Source organism: Manis javanica, chromosome 17 (assembly GCF_040802235.1).
Source record: "Manis javanica isolate MJ-LG chromosome 17, MJ_LKY, whole genome shotgun sequence".
Lineage (NCBI taxonomy): Eukaryota > Metazoa > Chordata > Mammalia > Pholidota > Manidae > Manis > Manis javanica.
This window is the reverse complement of record NC_133172.1, coordinates 11,988,858-12,009,997: the sequence shown is the minus strand read 5'-3', so window position 1 is coordinate 12,009,997 and position 21,140 is coordinate 11,988,858. Positions and strand designations below refer to the sequence as shown.

At 57.6% G+C, this 21,140-nt stretch overlaps 1 protein-coding gene across 2 annotated transcripts; it reads left to right on the top strand.

Annotated features, from left to right (window-relative positions):
* The first annotated feature begins 1,329 nt into the window (after positions 1–1,329).
* Positions 1,330–20,065, top strand: ATP1A3 (ATPase Na+/K+ transporting subunit alpha 3). Of its 2 annotated transcripts, none has more exons than XM_037013966.2 (23): positions 1,330–1,482; positions 5,920–6,009; positions 6,112–6,171; positions 6,311–6,514; positions 7,535–7,648; positions 7,744–7,878; positions 8,424–8,541; positions 8,644–8,912; positions 9,991–10,189; positions 10,266–10,375; positions 10,457–10,591; positions 12,444–12,636; positions 12,901–13,076; positions 13,159–13,295; positions 13,628–13,778; positions 13,852–14,020; positions 16,542–16,696; positions 16,773–16,896; positions 17,658–17,803; positions 18,216–18,346; positions 18,694–18,795; positions 19,238–19,329; positions 19,602–20,065. In XM_037013966.2, exons 1-23 carry the CDS (start codon positions 1,477–1,479, stop codon positions 19,628–19,630), a joined length of 3,045 nt encoding a protein of 1,014 aa, XP_036869861.1. In that variant the 5' UTR covers positions 1,330–1,476; the 3' UTR covers positions 19,631–20,065. The 2 variants fall into 2 exon arrangements, with proteins under 2 accessions (XP_036869861.1, XP_036869860.1); XM_037013965.2 differs by having other exon boundaries at positions 1,336–1,503.
* Positions 20,066–21,140: the final 1,075 nt, after the last annotated feature.

The window sequence follows — 21,140 nt, the reverse complement described above, 5'->3', positions numbered from 1 at the left end:
GGTGCCAGCTGTGTGTCTGTGTGTGTATACACATACCGAGATGGGATGTGTGTGTAGTGTGGGTGGGGGCACTGGGGTGTTTGCAGGTGCAACAAAGGTGTGTGTGAAGCACTGCAATATGTGTAGGGGGTGTGTGGGATGGTGCCGTGTGATCCGCTTCGGTGAATTACTGTGCCATGTGTGTCTGTGTACACCTTTTTGTCTCTCATTCACAATTAGCAACACTTTGGCAATTTTGCCCTGTGGCCCTTTGCTCAGGCCCAGATGTAGAGGAGAGGAGTGTGTGATGATGTGTGACTGAGCAACAATGTCCTCAAAGGCTCGTGTGGTGTCTGAGGCCTGAAAGTGTGCAATGGTGCTGGTGTGGACGTGTTGGATCATGCGTCCGTGGGTTACATCGTTGTGGGTATCCACGTGAGATGGTTCAAGTCCACCTACGGTGAAGCGTGTGATGTATGTGTCTATGATGTAGTCTTCTGAGGGTGTGTTTAACATACATGGCCCTTTGTGGCTGTGATTGTGATTCTGTTGTGATATGATGGGTGTGCATTTTATTTCTGCATGTTGGTGAGTCTCTGGAGTTGTGTGGCGGGGTAGTATAGTCTGTGTGAGGGTACATGCTGGGGTGTGATGGCTGCAGTGGTGTGATGGGGTGGTGTACGTGTGCCCCCACATCCGGGCTAGCTGGTGTTGGTGATGTGTGTGGCACCCGGTGGGTCCTCTGGCTGTGATGCACCTCCTGTGTGCCTCTGCAGTGTGTCTCACTGGATAACTGCCAATAGTAGGGGGGCACACAGTGAGGGGCCTCAGGGCTCCTTCCCCTTCTTATGCTGGGGTCTTCCTTGCCTCTTGGGCCCCTCCAGTTTCCCTCCTGAACAGCACTCCCCAGCACAGTCTCCAGGGCCCCTTTCCCCACTGAGGCGGGAGGTGCTCGGGTCCCCCTGCGTTGTTGCGGTGGTTTACGGGGCTTTCCCCCACCGGGTGTCCACCTCCCGCAGCGCACCCTCTCCCTGGTGACACACCCCTACAACGAGGGGATTTTCGGAGCTCTCCCCCCTCAGCGGCCCCCTCCTTGGAGGGGCCACCGCACACTGCGGAGGTCTCCAGTTTCCTCGCTGCGGGGTCTCCGGGATCCCCCCGCCCGCAGCGATCCCCCTTCGCAGCGACGCCGCCACTTTGCGGAGGCTGGGGGGAGGGGAGGACAGCTGCAGTACTGGGGGCGGGGCCTCGGGCCGTCCGTCAGCGCGGCGGCGCCCCTGATTGGCCGGCTCCGGCCCCCCAACGGGCGCGGGCATATGAGGAGGCGGAGGCGGCGGCCGCCGCAGACTGTGCACAGGGCTGCCGGCCGGACCGTCGCGCGGACCAAGGCGCGGGCGCTGCAGAGCCCCCGGCCCGAGCCCGCGCCTGAGCCCGCCCTGAGCCCCCTGCCCCGGCCCCCGCCCTGCCCGCCTGCCCCTCTCCCCTGGAGCTGCCAAGATGGGGGTAGGTGCTCGGGAAGGCCAGGTGGGGCGCGTGTGCGACATTGTGGGACCAGTGGCATTGGGTGTCTGCGGAGGTGGGGGCTCCGGGGCCGGGTCTGCGGGACCTCGTGAGCTGGCTGACCCGGCCCGTCTGTGTGGTTGTGTCTCTGGTTGAGTGTACTCGGGGCCGCCTGGGGCCGCGGGGGTCGGTGGTGCATGTTGCCGTGTCTTTGTGTATCGGATTCTCAGGGACACGCACCGGCCCTCGCATCTCTTGCCTAACACGGAGTGTTCGCTGGCTCGGTCGTATGTGTGCGTGCGTGAGCTCTTGGCTGTCAGGCCCTGCCAGCACGTCTGCCTGTGGCCCAAGTGTGTCTGTCTGTGGCTGTGTCTGGGTGTGTCTGAAAGCTTGTATATGTGTCTGGGGGTGTTGAAACCCCCGTTTTCCTGGCCAGGTGGGGACAGGTCCAGGTCCCCGGATGAACACCAGATGACCTCTCTTTCTCCTTCCAGGCCTGGAGGGGGGGGGTGTGTGCTCCGCAGTGCAGTACAGCCTGGGGCTGCAGTGTGTCCAGCCCCTAATCTGGGGGAGTAGACATGGGGGTCTGGGAGGAGAGGGATAGCCATGGCAGGGAGACTGAGTGCCTGGCTGAGGGCATACGTGTGCAAATGCATGGTGAAAGGGGCATTGTGCATGCCTGGCCATGCCCTTATCTCCGTGTCCGTGTGTCCTTGTCTGAGAGTCTCTCCAGCAGATGCCGCCTCTTCCCTGACTGACCACCTGACCCCCGCTGCAGCCCTGGATTCCTCCCTGCGTGTCTGGGGCTGGGCCATGGGCGGGAGTGGGGGAGGGAGGCGGGTGGGCCGCGCTGGGTGGGATGAAGAAAGAGGGTAGAGATGGGAGAGGCTAACGGAGAGGGAATATGAAGGATGGGGAGAAAGATGGCGGATAAAAGCTGATGAGCCCAGGAGGGAGGTGGGGGTGGGGTTGCAGATCTCTGGATTGGGGTGGGTGAGGGGGGATGGAGAAGAACCGGGTGGAGAGAGGACTGGGAGAGAGAAGGGGGAAGGTGGGAGTCAGTGATGGCTTCCAGGTAAGTGGAATTGGGGGAGGCAGAAGCCGTGGGCAGACTGAGGAAAGGGCTGAGGCCAGCTGCCTTCTAGAAGGAGGAGGGGGCTCAGGAAAACACGTTGGGGCCAGAGAAGGGAGGCACCTCAGACATGGGAGGCAGGGAAAGAGGCAGAGACATATGGAAAGACAGTTAAATGGACAGAGACAGAGAGATGCTCCAAAACGACAGAGACAGAGAGAGACACAGGGGAGACACAGGCCAGAGAGACATGAGAGAGACATAGACATGGAGAGACACAGAGACAGAGAAACTGAGGTTTAAATAAGGAGACCCAAGGACAGATGTTTCCTATCCAGAGACAACCAAATTTAGCCTCAGTGATGGGAAGAGGAGGCAGAGGGCAAAAGGGGAAGTCAAGGGAGAGATGCTCAGAGATGGCAGCACTAGACACCCTGAGAGGGGGAGGGGGGCTGCGTGAGCTGGCGGGCATCACGGGAGGCGGAAAGCATGGAAAATGAAAATGGCGAGGAGCCGCAGAGGCGGCTGCAGCGAGACAGGCGTGTCCCCCACCCTCAGAGATACTCCTGCCCCGCAGTGCGCCCATCTGGGCCTCCTGCTTTGACTGGGAAAGCCTCGGCTCCCCCTCCAACAGATGGAAGCCCGCCCCCAAGGGCGTCTGGTCATAGCGAGGGCCAGCAGGAACCAAAGCTCGCCTGCCAGGGACTGGGGTGTCCCAGGCCCTCCTCCCTCAGCCCCAGGAGCGCAGGCCCTCAGCGGCCCTCAGCCCCTCCCCCCTCAGACCCAGGAGCCCAGGCCCCCGGCCCCTCCTCCCCCAGAGCCAGGGGTCCAGGCCCCCGGCCCCTCCTCCCCCAGAGCCAGGGGTCCAGGCCCCCGGCCCCTCCTCCCCCAGATCCAGGAGCCCAGGCCCCTGGCCCCCTCCTCCCCCAGACCCAGGAGCCCAGGCCCCCGGCCCCCCCCTCCCCCAGACCCAGGAGCCCAGGCCCCTGGCCCCCTCCTCCCCCAGACCCAGGAGCCCAGGCCCCCGGCCCCTCCCCCCTCAGACCCAGGGGTCCAGGGCCCACCCTGGGCTCATAGGAATTCCATCATCAGTTCCCTGCCTTCCCTGCAGTTTCGGGGGCAGTTTTCTCCCCAACTCCTGCCAGGCTGCCATCTCTTTCCTCTTATACCTCCCCCGTTATATCTCTACTGACCCATAACCTCACATCTCCACATTCTCCGTCCCTGGGTCTGCCCCTCCTGGGAGGCTGAGATGGCTCCTGGTATGGGGAGTGGAGGGGCGTCCCACTGTCCCCGAAGCCTTCCTGCTCCGTGTCAGACGCAGTGCTGCTGCAGGGCTGGCCTGGGGCCCAGCCTCCCTCCCACCTACTGGAGCCCTGTTAGAGGCTGTCAGGCTCCAGGCTGCAGTACCCCCGAGGATCAGCCTTTGGGTCTGGGGGGAAGAAAGCAGGCTGCTCAGCCCTCCACAAGGTCACGAGAGGATTAGCACTGAGCCGCACCGAGCCTGGGATCCTGGCTTGGCCCTGGGCCTGTAGGATCTGTCATCAGCTCTCTACCAGGACCTGGCTTCCCTCACGCCTCCTGCCAGCTTCAGAGGACACTGCCTTCCCCATCTGCCCAGGCCCCCAAACTGGAACCTCAGTCACTTCCCTTCACACCACATCCAGTTGAAGCCAAGCCCAGAGCTTCTGCCTCTTGCTCCTCTGTACCCCAAATCCCAGCCAGCTTTTAGTCTGTGGCCCAGAGACCTGACCATGCCACCCCCTGTTCAAACCTGTCTGTGGCTCCCACCAGCCCCCACGAGAGAGACCAGGGCATTTTAACACATTTTAACCTCAGTTAAAAGGCCCATGGGTGGGCTACATGTCCAGCCTCCCTGCATCTGCCCTGTGTCTCTGCAGCGAAACAGGCGTGTCCCCCATCCTCAGAGATACTCCTGTCCCGCAGTGCGCCCATCTGGGCCTCCTGCTTTGGGAAAGCCTCGGCTGCCCCTCCAAAAGATGGAAGTCCGCCCCCAAGGGCATCTGGTCATAGCGAGGGCCAGCAGGAACCAAAGCTCACCTGCCAGGGACCGGGGTGTCCCAGGGCCATGGGACGGGCTACATGTCCAGCCAGGCCACCATCCTTGCACAGAAGGCTGCCTCCCAGGCTTTTGGTCCAGCCGTGACCAACACCTAGAGTGCCCTTTCCTCTCCATTCCTGACAGGTCCCCCAAAATCTGCTAGGTCCTTAGAGAGACAGAGACTGAGATGTCCATGGGGCTGGGGAGAGAGGCCCAGGAAAAGAGCTGGATGGAGGAGACCTGGAGCTAGAAGGACGAGATACCAAGATGGACCTGGAGGGCGCGACAGACACAGGGAAGACAGGAGGATTACAGAGGGAGATGGGGAGAGACGGGCAAGATAGTTAAAGCAGGAGGGACAAGTGGGAAGAGACACACCAAGCCTTACAGAGTAGGAGACAGCCTGGGAGGTAAAGGCACACACAGTGACAGAGAGAGGCAGAGATAAAGCTGGAGGAAGACAGGAGGCAGAACGTGTGGGCACGTAAAGATATTCTGAGATCCCAACACATCGACGTGGAAAGAGATAGGACCCCAGAGAGAACTCAGAGAGACAGACTCAGGGAAAGAGAATTCAAGAGGCAGAGACAGACATTGTTTGAGACAGAGAGATATAAAGAGCCAGAGATCTGAGAGAGACAAAATCATAGAGAGACACACAGACTCAGAGACAGAGAGAGAAAGACAACATGAAGTGATGAGAGAGAGAGAGAGTGACAGTCTCAGCGCGATAGAGATGGAGAGATAAAGAGGGAGAGGGAGATAGAGACAAAACAGAACAGTGAGACAGAGAGGCACAGAGACCTGGTGAGGCAGATTAAGAGAGCTAAACAGACAGAAAAAGATATATATAGAAAGAAAGACAGACAGGCATAGCAACAGACAGTTAGGGAGGTTGGACAGACCCAGGGACAGGGAGAAAAACACAGAAAGAGATCAAAAGACATAGAAAGACTGAAGGGAGAGACCCACAAAGATGGCACAAAACAGGAAGAGAAGCCCAGACAGACCCCGACGGAGATCCTTGTGGACAGAGACCAAGAGGGACATGGAGCTAGAGCCGGTGAGGCCAGTTGGAAGAGGTGAGACTCACAGGTTCTGAGAGACACCGAAAGCCAGAAAGGAAAGTCACCCAGAGACACAGGGCAGACGCAGGTGAGCCCAGAGAGGCAGACTGAGAGCCCCAAGCCATCCACTATGCAGAGAGGCCGCGCGCAGATGCGGCGTGGAGGGCCGCTGTCCCCCTGTAACCCCCTGTCACCCGCAGTCTGGTGGCTCTGACAGCTATCGTGTCGCCACCTCGCAGGACAAGAAAGATGACAAGGGCTCGCCCAAGAAGAGCAAGGGCACCAAGGACCGCCGGGACCTGGACGACCTCAAGAAGGAAGTGGCTATGGTAAGGCCCACCCTCTGCGCCCCCTCACCCTCTGGGTAGGCCTGCCCCACCCCTGCTCAGCATGGACACTGACACACCTCCCCCCAAACCCCTGTTCCTCAGACAGAGCACAAGATGTCAGTGGAAGAGGTCTGCCGGAAGTACAACACAGACTGCGTGCAGGTGCGGCTGGCCTCGGGGAGGAGACCCTGGGGGAGGAGGGCCTGGGGGCTACGCTCTCCAGGTGCCTGGGGGCACTCATGAAGTGTTGGGGTGCCAGAGTTGCTCAAGAAAGTTTCTGTGTGAGTCGTGTGTCCCCCAGGGTCTGACCCACAGCAAAGCCCAGGAGATCCTGGCCCGGGACGGGCCCAACGCACTCACGCCACCGCCTACCACCCCGGAGTGGGTCAAGTTCTGCCGACAGCTCTTTGGGGGGTTCTCAATCCTGCTGTGGATTGGGGCCATCCTGTGCTTCCTGGCCTATGGCATCCAGGCAGGCACTGAGGATGATCCTTCTGGCGACAACGTGAGTGCCCTCCACTGCCCCAAGCAAGGGCCTGTTATTTAGGGACACGCTTCTACCCTCCCTTTAGACTTTTCAAAGCCAGTCTCCAACTTCTTATCTAACATTAACACTCACCCATGAGAGGAGCAGAGAAGGTAGGAGGAAAACTGAGGCTCAGAAAGGCCAAGTAACCTGTCCAAGGTCACACAGCAGGACGTGTGAGCTGGAGCTCCATCCCAAGACTTCAGTGGCCCTGGGGACAGACCACCAGGTGGTCATGGCCTGAAAGTGTGAGTGAAAAACCCAGAGTGAGTGTGCTCATGGGAGACCCAGGCATACCCACCTGCTGATCTGTCAGGACCCATCCACCCAACACAGGGGACACTCATGGGTACACAGTCCCAATGCCCATACAGTCTCTTACACTTACTACGTAGAGATACTCACATGCACGCATGCACGTGTGCAAAGAGTCAGTGCAGACAGTCATGCAGATGGTCACACTTGAATAGAGATTCAAACACAGCCCCCCAGCACAGCACACAGGCACCGACAGACACAGACACAGGAACTCAGTGTGCATAACCAGTGACAGAGAGATGAAAGAAATAAGCAGACAGACAGTATTCTCAGAAATAAATTCTAAACAGGCAGACAGACACAGTCTCAGACCTAGGCAGACCAACAAAAGCAGAAAGAGACAGATCCACATACAGAGACTCAAACAGTCCCATAAATTTAAAGCCAGGTGTGCAGACAGACACATGGACCATAGCAAACATTCATATTCTCTAACACAGACAGAAAGACAGAAAAAACAGAGATATGGATGGATCTAGAGACTCAGACACGGATAAGCAGATGGACCTACAGACAAGGCCAACTCAGACACACAGACCCTCAGATGGACACAACCTGGGGTCAGACACACAGATACCTGCTGCATTGACTTAAAGCTTCCTTCCCAGATTCCACAAACCTCCAGGTGGCGCTGGTGGGAGGCAGCTCTGGGGCGGACGGTGACCCTGTGTCTCCCCACAGCTGTACCTGGGCATTGTGCTGGCGGCCGTGGTCATCATCACCGGCTGCTTCTCCTACTACCAGGAGGCCAAGAGCTCCAAGATCATGGAGTCCTTCAAGAACATGGTTCCCCAGGTGAGGGGTGCCAGGGAGAGGCCAGGTGGACAGGGGCCATGCCTAACCCCAGGGAGGGACAGCTGGGAGGTGACTCCTCTCCATCCTGTCCCCAGCAAGCCCTGGTGATCCGGGAAGGTGAGAAGATGCAGGTGAATGCTGAGGAGGTGGTGGTTGGAGATCTGGTGGAGATCAAGGGTGGAGACCGAGTCCCAGCTGATCTACGAATCATCTCAGCCCATGGCTGCAAGGTGAGCCTGGGGTCTGGGGCCCAGCTCTGCCCTTCCTGGAGTGGCTCAGGAGTCCAGACCCCAGCACCTCCTCCCCCAAACCCAGGGGTCCAGGCCCCCAGACCCCCTCCCCCAGACCCAGGGGTCCAGACCCCAGCACCTCCTCCCCCAGACCCAGGGGTCCAGGTCCCCAGACCCCCTCCCCCAGAGCCAGGGGTCCAGGCCTCCAGCCCCTCCTCCCCCAGACCCAGGGGTCCAGGCCCCCAGCCCCTCCTCCCCCAGACCCAGGGGTCCAGGCCTCCAGCCCCTCCTCCCCCAGACCCAGGAGCCCAGGTCCTCAGACTCCACCTTTCAGATCCACAAGTACCTTAGGCCTTGGCAAGAAACCGTGCACCCTCCCCACCTACAAGAGCCAAACCTCTGGCCTCCCAGATACCACTCACCCACCCAGGCACCCAGGGGTGACCTCCAGGGGTACAGGGTTCAGCCCACACTCCTCGGGACAAATGCAGGGGCAGATCCCAGGCACAGGGCTGAGCCCTCTCTCCTCTGCACCCTGCTCCCAGGTGGACAACTCCTCCCTTACCGGCGAATCAGAACCCCAGACCCGCTCTCCCGACTGTACACACGACAACCCCTTGGAGACACGGAACATCACCTTCTTTTCCACCAACTGTGTGGAAGGTGAGGCAGGGCAGGTGGGGGCACCCAGGTTGGGGCAGGGCTGGTTCGGGGTCCCCCTGAACCCCCACCCCCGCTTTAGCCTAACTCCCCCTGGCCCCACAGGCACAGCCCGGGGCGTGGTGGTGGCCACGGGTGACCGCACTGTCATGGGCCGCATCGCCACCCTGGCTTCGGGGCTGGAGGTGGGCAAGACACCCATCGCCGTCGAGATCGAGCACTTCATCCAGCTCATCACTGGCGTGGCTGTCTTCCTGGGTGTCTCCTTCTTCGTCCTCTCCCTCATCCTCGGCTACACCTGGCTGGAGGCTGTCATCTTCCTCATCGGCATCATTGTGGCCAATGTCCCAGAGGGCCTGCTGGCCACTGTCACGGTAAGACCCAGGCCCCTGGGTTTGCGGGCCTGGCTGCAGTGTTCTTGGTGTGGGTAACATGGGCATCGAGGGCTGAGGCTCCAAGATCTTAGATGAGGTGAGTCTGGGACCCAGAGCCTCATTAACAAGACAAAAACCTGGAGAACCACACCAAGACAGAAAAGGCTAACATTCCCGTCACTTTTTAAGTTAATTTATAAAATTAAGAAGTACACCCTTCTAGGAAAAAGGCTAAAAAATATGTTAAAGTAGTTAAAAAATAAAATAACGGACCCCCCCGCCTCCCACTGCCCAGCAGTCAGCCTCGCTGCAGAAGCACACGCTCTGCCCTCCTCCTGAGGTGTGGGCACAGTGCCGTGTGTGTTAAATGTTGTTTTCAGGGTGCATGGAAAGGACCGTCCTACCATTCTTTTGCCTAATATAGCCTGCAAAGTTTTCCATATTAGCATACTCGAAGCTGCTTTAGGTGGAAGGCTTTTCATGGCACATAACATACACACCAAGGGTTGCCCATGTGAACGCACAGCCCGGCGAGCCACACCCACTGAACACAGCCGTGCCAGCCACACCCAGACTGAGTTCCCCAGAAGCCCCCTTGAGACCTCATTCAGCCCCTACTCCCCAGCCCAAGGGTACCCCCTATCTGGGCTTCTAATAGCATGGCTGTCATCCTTCCTGTCAGCAGACTAACTCAGTGTGAGCTCGCTTCTGCTTTTTTGCTGAACGTTGTGTCTTTGAACCTCATCCATGCAGCTGCAGGGCCTCAGACAGCAGTAGGTTGTTAAAGTCTTCTGTGTTCTACTCTACAATTTACCTATCCCTTCTGCCATTAGTGCACACCTGGGCTGTCCTCGGTTTGGAATAAGTGCTGCCATGAACATTCCAGTCTTTTGGGGTGCATCTGAGCCCATTTCTGTTGTTCTGCTCCATGGGGTGGATTTGCTGGACTTGCTGGGCGACACCCTTGTCTTCTGCAGGCCACTCCGGATTCTTCCTGGACTGGGCAGTTGGCTTGTTGGCACTCAGGTTGCTGGTGCAACTTGCCACCCAGCTCTGCCTGTAACTTGCCTGCCCCCAGGTGTGCCTGACGCTGACTGCCAAGCGCATGGCTCGGAAGAACTGCCTGGTGAAAAACCTGGAGGCTGTAGAGACCCTGGGCTCCACGTCCACCATCTGCTCTGACAAGACAGGGACCCTCACCCAGAACCGTATGACGGTTGCCCACATGTGGTTTGACAACCAGATCCATGAGGCAGACACCACCGAGGACCAGTCAGGTGAGCATGGGGCCTGGGGGGGAGTCGAGCGGGCCTGGCCCCAGGGCGCCCCGGCCTTGACACACGCCTCCTTCAGGGACCTCGTTCGACAAGAGCTCACACACCTGGGTGGCCCTGTCCCACATCGCCGGACTCTGCAACCGTGCCGTCTTCAAGGGTGGTCAGGACAACATCCCTGTGCTCAAGGTGGGCCCGGCCTCCTGCTCACCTTGGCCTCACTGGAGCCCAGCCCCCGCAGCTCTGCTCTGACCAGCCTCTCTTCCCCAGAGGGATGTGGCTGGGGATGCCTCCGAGTCTGCGCTGCTCAAGTGCATTGAGTTATCCTCCGGCTCCGTGAAGCTGATGCGCGAACGGAACAAGAAAGTAGCTGAAATTCCCTTCAACTCCACCAACAAATACCAGGTATTCTGGGCTCCCTGGGAGAACAGCCTGGACCTCAGTTCTTCCATGATGCCCCTTAGCAGTCACCTCTGTGCCACTGCCCTTCTGCTGTGGGCAAGTTACTAATCTTCCCAGAGCCTCAGTTTCCCCATCTGTAAAATGGGAATGATAGTATCCAGCTAGTGAGAGGAACATGCAAACCCCAGGGTAAGAGCACGGTCTCTGCCGGAGTGGGAGGCAGAGGAGAAAAGATGTGCCTGCAGCAGAGTGGGAGCCCACTAGAGATCTCTTTCATTTGTTCAACAAACTTTTTTTTTGAGCAGCCACCACATGTCAGCCACATGTTTTGGGTGTTGGGGTACGTACAGCAGTGAGGGGAACAGTGAAGTCCCTCCTGTCATGGAACTTACATTGTAGTGCTAGAAAACAGACAATGAGAAAGGCATGGGGAAACGCAGACTATGTGGGCAGGTCATCATGCTGTGGGAGTAAGCCCTGCAGGTGCCCTCAGGAGGAGTGTTCCAGGCAGCGGGCACAGCATGTGCAAAGGCCCAGGGGCAGGAGTGTATTAATGTGTCTGAGTAGCAGCCAGGAAGCCTGTGTTGTGGAGCAGTGAGCAGGGAGTGCAGTGGGAGGTGAGGGCAGCGGGTGCTGGGCTCGTGGGCCATGGAGAGGACTCGGGTGTGGCTCTGAAGAGGGACATGAGCCAGAGGAGGGCTCCCAGCAGAGAAGAGATAGGACCTGACTCACCTTTCTTAAAGAACTTTATTGAGACATAATTCAAATATTGTAGATCACCCATTTAAACTGCATAATTCAATAGTTTTAGTATACTCACAGTGGTGTGCAGTCATCGGCAGTCAATTCTAGAACATTTCATCACCTCAGAATGAAACCTCACACTTGGCCCTAAGCAAGCACTAATTTACTTTCTGTGTCTATGTACTTGTCTATTCTGAACATTGCATAGCAATGAAATCATATAATATGTGACTTCTATGTCTGGCTTCTTTTACTTACTGCAGTGTTTTCAAGGTTTATCCACTGTGTGGCATGGACCGGCACTTCAGGCCTTTTCGTGGCTGGATGGGGTGTGGGGCATGGTGTGATAGTCCACGTTTTGTTTTTCCGTTCATCTGTTGGTGGCCCTTTGAGTTGTCTGCACCTTTTGGCTCCTGTGAATGCGCTGCTGTGGACACTAGCGGACAAGTTCTTATGTGGATATAGTTTGCATGTCTCTTGGGTGTATACCTGGGAACGACTGGGTCATATGGGGACTATAAGTTTAACCTTTGAGGGAACTGCCAGGGGGGTTTCCAAAGTGGCTGCTCCATTTCCCACTGACTCACATTTTTTAAAGGACCCTCCTAACGGCAGTGGGGAAGAAGTGTGGGGTCGGGAGGGCAGAAATGGGGTGTCCCTGTGAGGCTGCTGCAATATTCTATCTGAGATGGTGGCAGCCAGATGGGGCCAGGAGGCCAGCAAGAAGATACACCCAGAATCTGGGTGTATTTCAGAGGTGAGCTGACTGTATCACTGATGGGGCAGGTGTGGTTGAGAGGTTACTGGGGCGAGGCAGGGAGAGAGGCACATAACCTAAGGCAGCCAGGAATCCTGTGAGACAGAATACCTGCAAAATGGACAGACAGATGGGCACGGGTGAGCAGAGATCCCTCCGAGAGTGTCCAGGAACAGGTGAAGATCTCTTGGATAGAGAGATTTGGGCAGTGCTTCCTGGGGACTCCAGCAGTGGTCTGTCTTGGCCTCCATGGCTCTGTGCCGGGGTGGGGGTGGTCCCCTTGCCCAGCCGAATGCAGGCAGCCTCCAGGTCCCTGCAGAGCTCAGGCATGCCCACCCTCTGCTCTGCCCACAGCTATCCATTCACGAGACAGAGGACCCCAATGACAACCGGTACCTGCTGGTGATGAAGGGCGCACCGGAGCGTATCCTGGACCGCTGCTCCACCATCCTGCTGCAGGGCAAGGAGCAGTCACTGGATGAGGAGATGAAGGAGGCCTTCCAGAATGCCTACCTTGAGCTTGGCGGCCTGGGCGAGCGTGTGCTTGGTATGCACTGTGGGTGGGGCCAAGCTGGGGCAGCTCTGGGAGCCCCTTGAGGCTAATGAGGGGTGTGATGCTGCTCAAAGCTTGGCTCAGAATACAGCCTCCCAGAATGCACTGTGAATGAATGAAAGAATGAGCAGGGAGAGCATCTTTAGGAAATGAATGTTTGACTGGCAGACTGGGAGATTGACAGTGGAGCGCTGTGGGGCAGGAGGCATGGAAGTCCAAGGCTGCAGCCCTCACGCCCCACCCTGTTCCCACCACCAGGTTTCTGCCATTACTACCTGCCTGAGGAGCAGTTCCCCAAGGGCTTTGCCTTTGACTGTGACGATGTGAACTTCACCACGGACAACCTCTGCTTTGTGGGCCTCATGTCCATGATCGACCCTCCACGGGCAGCCGTCCCTGATGCCGTGGGCAAGTGCCGCAGTGCAGGCATCAAGGTGAGGCCAGGTGTGGCTGGGGGAGGCAGGGCTGGGGCTGGGGCGGCGGCGGGGCTGGAGCATCTGAACACCGTGCCTGCAGGTCATCATGGTCACGGGCGACCACCCCATCACGGCAAAGGCCATTGCCAAGGGCGTGGGCATCATCTCTGAGGGCAATGAGACTGTGGAGGACATCGCTGCCCGGCTCAACATTCCCGTCAGCCAGGTCAACCCTCGGTGAGCCCGGCGCAGCCCGCTCAGGGCCCTTCCCCACCCAGCCTCCCTCTGGGACTGCAGGTCCCCCTTCCCTCTGGGTTTCCCCTGTTGACTCAGCGCCTGGCTCCTGTCCCTCCTCCATGCATGAGGGCGGGCAGCCTGGCATAGGGCTACATCCCAGCTTTGCCACTCATGGGGGCTGTGTGACCTTGGGCAGGTCCATTAGCCAACCTGAGCCTCAGTCCCAGAGCCCAGTCCTCGGCCTCTCGTGTTGTGGGTCTGGCCTGCCTGGCTGTCGGCCATCAGTCGTTGCACCAGGCCCCACACGTCCTGACCACTCTCACTCTTCCCAGGGATGCCAAGGCCTGTGTGATCCACGGCACCGACCTCAAGGACTTCACCTCTGAGCAAATCGACGAGATCCTGCAGAATCACACTGAGATCGTCTTCGCCCGCACATCTCCCCAGCAGAAGCTCATCATTGTGGAGGGCTGTCAGAGACAGGTGGGCTGGGGCTGGGGTCTCTGGGAGGAGGGGCCGAGGCCTCCGGGCTGCATCCTCACCTTCCTCCCTTCAGGGAGCAATCGTGGCTGTGACTGGGGATGGTGTGAACGACTCACCTGCTCTGAAGAAGGCTGACATCGGGGTGGCCATGGGCATTGCCGGCTCTGACGTCTCTAAGCAGGCAGCTGACATGATTCTGCTAGACGACAACTTTGCCTCCATTGTGACGGGCGTGGAGGAGGGTGAGTTGACCAGGGGGTCTCTGCATGAGGCCAGAGCAGGGAAAGGTAAACAGACCAGGGCTGCAGGAGTGTGCAGGGCAAGGAGACTCCACGGCTGGGCCCCAGTGGAGCCTGAGCTTGCCCTTTGCCCTGCGAGGTTGGGGAGCACTCTAGGGGCAGGACTGAGCTGACACACTTCTGGGTCCAAACACACCCAACACAGGCCCATTCTGGTGGGCGAGGCAGATTTGGAAGCATTTTTTAAATACTCATAAGTGTAACCACATGGAAGCAGAGGACCCTGGGTGTCCCTTGGGAGCCCCCTCACCAGTCTGGGGTCAGAGATCAAAGAAGCTTCCCAGAGTGGACAGGGACCTCTGTGCCGAATCTGAGGGCCATGCTGGCATTTCACGTAGAGCAGTACCAGGAAGGGAGCTGCAGGTGGGGGCAGCAGACCATGCAGAGGCGAGGCTGTGTGAAGGAGCCCGGGTGAGGCCAGACCCGGTGTGTGATGCGGGCACTCCCGGAGGAGCCCAGGCCTCAGAGCCGCCAGACACTGCCTCCTGATGGGCCTTGATGCTGCCGCAGATGGGGCTTGTTCACATTTAATTTTATTCTGAGCATAAAAGTAATTCATGATAATTATGGAAAATGCAGAAGGATGTTAAGAAGAAAATTGGAATCACCCGTAACCTCACCATCCAGAAATAAGAACTGTTCATGCTGTTTCCAGTTTCTCTTGCCCATATGAAGTGTCCCTAATGTAAAAATAATGTGTGATAAATGAGAATTCAAACAGTCAAGCTGAGCCTAAAGTGACAATATAAATGCCCTTATTCCTTGTCTCCTATGTCCCAGAGGGACACCACGGTTAACCCTTCCTTATCCCTTAAGGCGTCATCTATGCACTCCCGGATGCACACGTTCACACCGTCCATTTACTGGGCTCCTCCTTGTGCATCATGCCAAGTGCTGGAGACGCAGCTCTGAGCAGAGCAGACACGGTCCTGTCCTCAAGGATCTGGGAGAGGCAGCCTTCAACAAGTTAACAAATTGTGACATAACAAACATAACCACACATGGTGACAAGTGCTAAGAACACAGCAGGGTGCTATGATAGATAATAACAGGGGTCCTATCTAATAGAGTGGGATGAGAAAGGCCTCACTTTAAAGAGGCCCATTGGGGACATTCCAGGTACACACAAAGGCCGGACAAATGGCACAGCGAGCCCCGGTGTCACCATCGCTCAGCTCCACCAGTTACCATCTCATGGCCTGTCTTGTTTTGCCTCACCACACACACTGGATTATATTGAAGCACATTTAAGTCATATTTCACCCATAAATATATTAAGATGAGACCCCAGTGGGTTACAGGGATAAGTAATAACAGGGGTAAACACCCAGGCGTCTTACCTTTTCACAAAGGCAATCAAACCATCCATCCCACCAGGAGCCTGCTTTTCTGATCCTTCCTAGAGACACATCTTGTTGCTCAAGCCTCTCAGCACACGAGGGAGGGGCTGGTGGGTTCATCCTTAGTGCCTTTCTATTTTAAACACACCATACTGGTTGAATGTCACAGAAGGTGACATAGGTACATTGGGTCGGGCAGCTCAAGGACTTTTTCACACATACATACCCAGGCAACCACCAGAACCCCATCAAGAGAGAGAACATGCTGGCTTCCCCATTAGGGTTCTGTCAGGTCCCCTCCAGTCTACCCTCTCCCAGGGATACCCACCATCCTGACTGTTAGCAGCGTAGATTAGTTTTTGAACCCATGATGTGAATGCTTTTGTGTCTGGCTGTTTTCATGCAACATATCATCTGTGAGATTCATCCACAAAGTTGGGCATGTCAGCAGTATATTTCTTTTTCTTACTGAGTGGTATTCTGTTATGTGGATGGACCACTATTTATTCACCCACTCATGTGCTGATGAGCCTTGGGCTCCGTTCTGGTTTTTGGGTGTTATGACTAATGCTATGATAACATTCTTGTGTTTGCTTTTTGGTGGCCATAACAGTCGTGTCTTTTAGCTATAATTCTAGGAGTAGGATTACTGGATTAATAGGATAGAAGGATGTTTGACTTTAATAGAAACTGCCAAACTGTCTTCCAAAGTGGTTGTATTTCAAGAGCAAGGGTGTTTGAACAAGGGTGATATGGTTGGTCATTTGTGTGGAAAGGCAGGTGGGTAGGATGGATCAGAAAGAACTCAGGGGGTGGGAAGGGAGGGACAAGGGGGGAAAGGGGCATTATGATTAGCAGACATAATGTAGAGGGGGGCACGGGGAGGGCTGTACAACACAGAGAAGACAAGTAGTGATTCTACAGCATCTTACTATGCTGATGGACAGTGACTGTAATGGGGTATGTGGGGGGACTTGATAATAGGGGAAGTCTAGTAACCATAATGTCACTCATGTAACTGTAGATTAATGATACCAAAATAAAAAAAAGAAAGAACTCAGGGACTGGGCAGGGAAGAGGCGAAGGGCCATGTTGGCCCGGGTCTGAGCGTGCCCTTGCTGCAGGCCGCCTGATCTTTGACAACCTGAAGAAGTCCATCGCCTACACCCTGACCAGCAACATCCCTGAGATCACCCCCTTCCTGCTGTTCATCATGGCTAACATCCCGCTGCCCCTGGGCACCATCACTATCCTCTGTATAGACCTGGGCACTGATATGGTGAGCCCCAGCTGCCCTGGGGCCCCGGGAGGGTGGGGTCCCCCACTCCCTGGCTCACCTGGCCTCTCCGGCCCAGGTGCCCGCCATCTCATTGGCGTACGAGGCTGCTGAGAGCGACATCATGAAGAGACAGCCCAGGAATCCACGCACTGACAAGCTGGTCAATGAGAGGCTCATCAGCATGGCCTATGGGCAGATTGGTGAGGACCTGGGGACCCCGCCTCATACTTGGCTGCTTGCCCAGGGCCCACACCGGGCATGCAGGAATCTCGTATTGGACGAGTGGAGTAAGTGTAGGATCTGGTGCTGGAGGTTTGGAAGGACCGACTTGCACCAAGGTGGGCCCAGCACAGCCCTGGGGGGTGCATCGGGCAGCATATGGGACACTGTATGGCAGACCAGGCTTGGCCCCAGGTTGGCCGCTCAGGAGCTCAAGGCACGATAGGAACAATAAGAGCAGCCTGTGAGCTCCCTGAGGGCAGAAGTGAGCCTCACCCCTCTCTGCCTCCTTCTCAACCTGCTGCTTCAGAGGATGTGTGCAGAGCCTTAGAGGCACTTAACCCCCTCACCCCACCAATGCTGGGAGTAACCCAGGAAGCAGAGGCTTCTTGACGGAGCCTGGGGAGCTCATTCCTGCATGGAGTGAGGGGGGCTTCAGACTCACACCCAGGGATTTTCTGATGTTCAGGTGGCCTGAGTCAGGTGGGGGGGAGCCTCTGGGTCACCCCTCTTCAGAGAGGCCCCTCCTCGAGGTTCCTGTCCCAGGCGGCCCAGCTCAGATGCTCACCGCCAGGTAGCCCCCTCAGCCTGCCCCCTGGGCACCCAGTCCCAGATGCTGCTCCGGCGAGAGGACTGCAGTAACCCCCCGTGCTCCTGGGCGGGGAGTCTAGGGGCCTCAGAGCTGCACCAGGCTGCCAGCCGGGCCCCCATGCCTCTCCTCATGCCTGGTCTCCTCCCCCAGGAATGATCCAGGCTCTGGGTGGCTTCTTCTCCTACTTTGTGATCCTGGCAGAAAACGGCTTCCTGCCCAGCAACTTGGTGGGCATCCGGCTGAACTGGGACGACCGCACTGTCAATGACCTGGAGGACAGCTACGGGCAGCAGTGGGTGCGTCCCGGCCTCAGGAGGCGCGCAGGGCAGCCATCCAGGGCTGCTTCCTGCCACGGCCCGCTGCCCCCTGGGGTGGCATCAAGAACCCTGGTGCTCTTGGCACAGCCCATCATCCTCCTGATGTCCCCTGGCCATGCTCTCTGTCCCACCAGGCAAGATGCCTTGGCCGCCCTCTTCCCTTTAAACCCCAGCTGGCGTCTGTCCCTTCGGGAGCCCCACAGGGCCCCTGCTGACGATGGAGGTCACCACTAACCTCTGCCCTTCCTTGTACATCTCCCGACTCTTCCTGCCCCACCTGGACGGAGTCCCCGCTTTGCCCTGGGACCCCACACAGGGGTGCAGACCGGGAGCCCAGGGGCAGTGGGGCTGTGCATGCTGACGACGCCCACCACCCCCGGCGCTCTTGCAGACCTATGAGCAGCGGAAGGTGGTGGAGTTCACATGCCACACAGCCTTCTTCGTGAGCATAGTCGTCGTCCAGTGGGCCGACCTGATCATCTGCAAGACCCGCAGGAACTCCGTCTTCCAGCAGGGCATGAAGTGAGGGCGCACGCACTGCGATCTGCCCCGTGCGTGTGTCTGTGCCTCCCCCCTGTGCTCTGTGTTTCGGCTTTTGCCTCTGAGTTGACTTTCTCTCCCGTGGTCACATCTCGGATTCCCTCTGTGTGTGGGGAGTGTGTCCCCGTGCCCCTCTCCAAACCTGCATTATCTTTTTATACCTCTGCTGTCTGTCTGTCTGCCATCCTCCTGCATCTGTCTGCCTTCCTCTTTTTGTTTCTACCTCTGTGCACCTGCTTGTCTGTGTCCCACCTCCCTTTGTCGTCCCTCTCTCTGTGGGGTGGGGGTGCGGGTCAGGTTCTCTGGGTCCAGCCTGCCTGTGCCTCCAGGAACAAGATCCTGATCTTCGGGTTGTTCGAGGAGACAGCCCTCGCTGCCTTCCTGTCCTACTGTCCCGGCATGGACGTGGCCCTCCGCATGTACCCTCTCAAGTGAGTGCCCCTTGCCTCTCCCACCACCAGCCCGGGGCCTCTGAGGGACCCTCCCCGCAGCACCTCTGCGTGGCCCCGAGGCCTCAGCCCCGATCGCAGGCCCCATCTCTCCTGGAGGCTCTCTGGACCTCCACTGCCGTCCTGGTCTGGTGCCACTGAGCCTTCCGCCTTGGGACATCATCACAGTGGGGGAGTCTGCAGACCCCAGCCCACAGCCAGGGCCAGGGCGCCCCTCACCTGTGGGCGTGAAGGATCAAGGGAGAATCCCCTAGGGTGGCCCCTCCTGTCCTCTGAGGCCCTGCCCCATGGCCCCCACCAGCCCCCACTCTCATCGCCCTGCCCCATGGCCCCCACCAGCTCCCACCCTCATGCCCCCTGCCCCATGGCTCTGCCCTGTGGCCCCCACTGGCCCCCACCCTCACGCCCCCTGCTCTCTCTGCAGGCCCAGCTGGTGGTTCTGTGCCTTCCCCTACAGTTTCCTCATCTTCGTCTATGACGAAATCCGCAAACTCATCCTGCGCAGGAACCCCGGGGGTGAGGGGCCCCAGGGGCTGGAGGGGGCGGCTGGGGGAACAGGACAGGGTGGCTGGAGGGCTGGGGAGGAGCCCTGTGGACACTTGGGCGCAGCTCACCTCTCTGTCTACCCCCCTCCCACCTCCCCTCTGTGCTGCCTCCCCTCTCTCCTCCCGTCTCTCTGGTCTTCCCACGGGTCTGTGTCTCTGTCCCTTTTGGTGTCTCTGGGCCGCTGTCTCTCTCTCTGTCTCTCCCTGCCCATCTCTCTGTCTCTTTCATCCTTGCCTCTCCAGGTTGGGTGGAGAAGGAAACCTACTACTGACCTCAGCGCCCACGTCGCCCATCTCTTCCCTGCCCCCCAAGCCCAGGACAGCCTCCTCCAGGCCCCCCATTTTGTATTCTGGGGGGGGCTTTCTCTCCCCATTGGCCCCAGTGCAGCCCCCATCCCCTCAAGTTACCTCCTGCCTCCCTCTCCCCCGCTGGCTGGCTTCTCTCCCCGCCCCAGCCCCACCTCTCTCCTCTCTTCTGTCCCCCTCCTCCCCCTGCCTCCCAGCCCCTCCCAGCCCCTCCCAGCCCCCTCCCAGCCCCCTCCCAGCTCTCTCTTCACCCCTGTCTCCCAGCCCCTCCCAGCCCCTCCCAGCCCCCTCCTTACCCCTGTCTCCCAGCCCCCTCCCAGCTGTTTTTTACTCCCCGTCACCCCGGCTGGTGCCATCTCTGGTTCTGGACAATTATCAAATATATCAGTGGGGAGAGAGAAGTGGTGCGTGTGTCATGCTTGCTTCTGGACGGCGTGTGGGCGGCTGCATCCCGTGTTGGCACACATGGCTGGGTGACTCATACCACCCGGAATTTAGCCTGGCAGGAGCCTGGGAGTTGCAGAATCTCAGTCATTGAAAGTTAGAGTGAGGGCAGCCCCAGTTTGCCTGGGGATGGGATTATGAGATCAGAACAGGGTAGGGGAAGGGAATCAGACTCTCTCATGTTAGAGAAGGACCTAGGGAGGGGATGACGGGCCGGACGATGCCGACGATGGTAGTGATTCAGTAAGCGCCCGCTGTAGGCTGTGCCCTTTTTAGGTGCTCTGTGTCTTTAATCCTCACAAGGTGTGCAGCACAGAGAGGGAAAGTGACTTGTTCAAGGTCACACAGATGAGAGGTGACAACCTGGGATTTGAACGTTGGCTATACAAGTGCTACATCACTGTTGTTTTCGCTCTCTTCTTATTGAGATAAACTTTCATACATTGAGGTGCACACATCTTAAGGGTACAGCTCAAGGATTTAAAAAATTACATCCAGTGGAGCTAGAGAGTATTATGCTCAGTGAAATAAGCCAGGTGGAGAAAGACAAGTACCAAATCATTTCACTCATCTGTGGAGCAAAAGAACAAAGCAAAAACTAAAGGAACAAAACAGCAGCAGACTCACAGAACCCAAGAACGGACTAACAGTTACCAAAGGGAAAGGGACTGGGGAGGGTGGGTGGAAAGGGAGGGAGAAGGGGGAAAAGGGGGCATTATGATTAGCACACATAACATGGGCGGGTCACGGGGAAGGCAGTACAGCACAGAGAAGGCAAGTAGTGATTCTAAAGCATCTTACTACGCTGATGGACAGTGACTTACGGGGTATGTGGTGGGGACTTGATAATGGGGGAATGTAGTAACCACAATGCTCCTCATGTGAAACCTGAGCATTAAATTGTATATAAATGATACCATAATAAAAAAAAATTACATCCAAGTAACCACCACCCAGATGCAGGTATAGAGCATTTCCACCCACCCAGAAAGTTCCGTCCTGCCCTTTTCCAGTCAGGCCCCTCCAGGGGCA

Excerpts from the sequence above, each read along its gene's own strand:
- ATP1A3 (XM_037013965.2), top strand. The coding sequence starts at position 1,477 with ATGGGGGTAGGTGCTCGGGAAGGCCAG. Across the intron at positions 10,376-10,456 it reads ACAACATCCCTGTGCTCAAG|AGGGATGTGGCTGGGGATGC; the intron begins GTGGGCCCGGCC and ends TCTCTTCCCCAG. Across the intron at positions 10,592-12,443 it reads ACTCCACCAACAAATACCAG|CTATCCATTCACGAGACAGA; the intron begins GTATTCTGGGCT and ends CTCTGCCCACAG.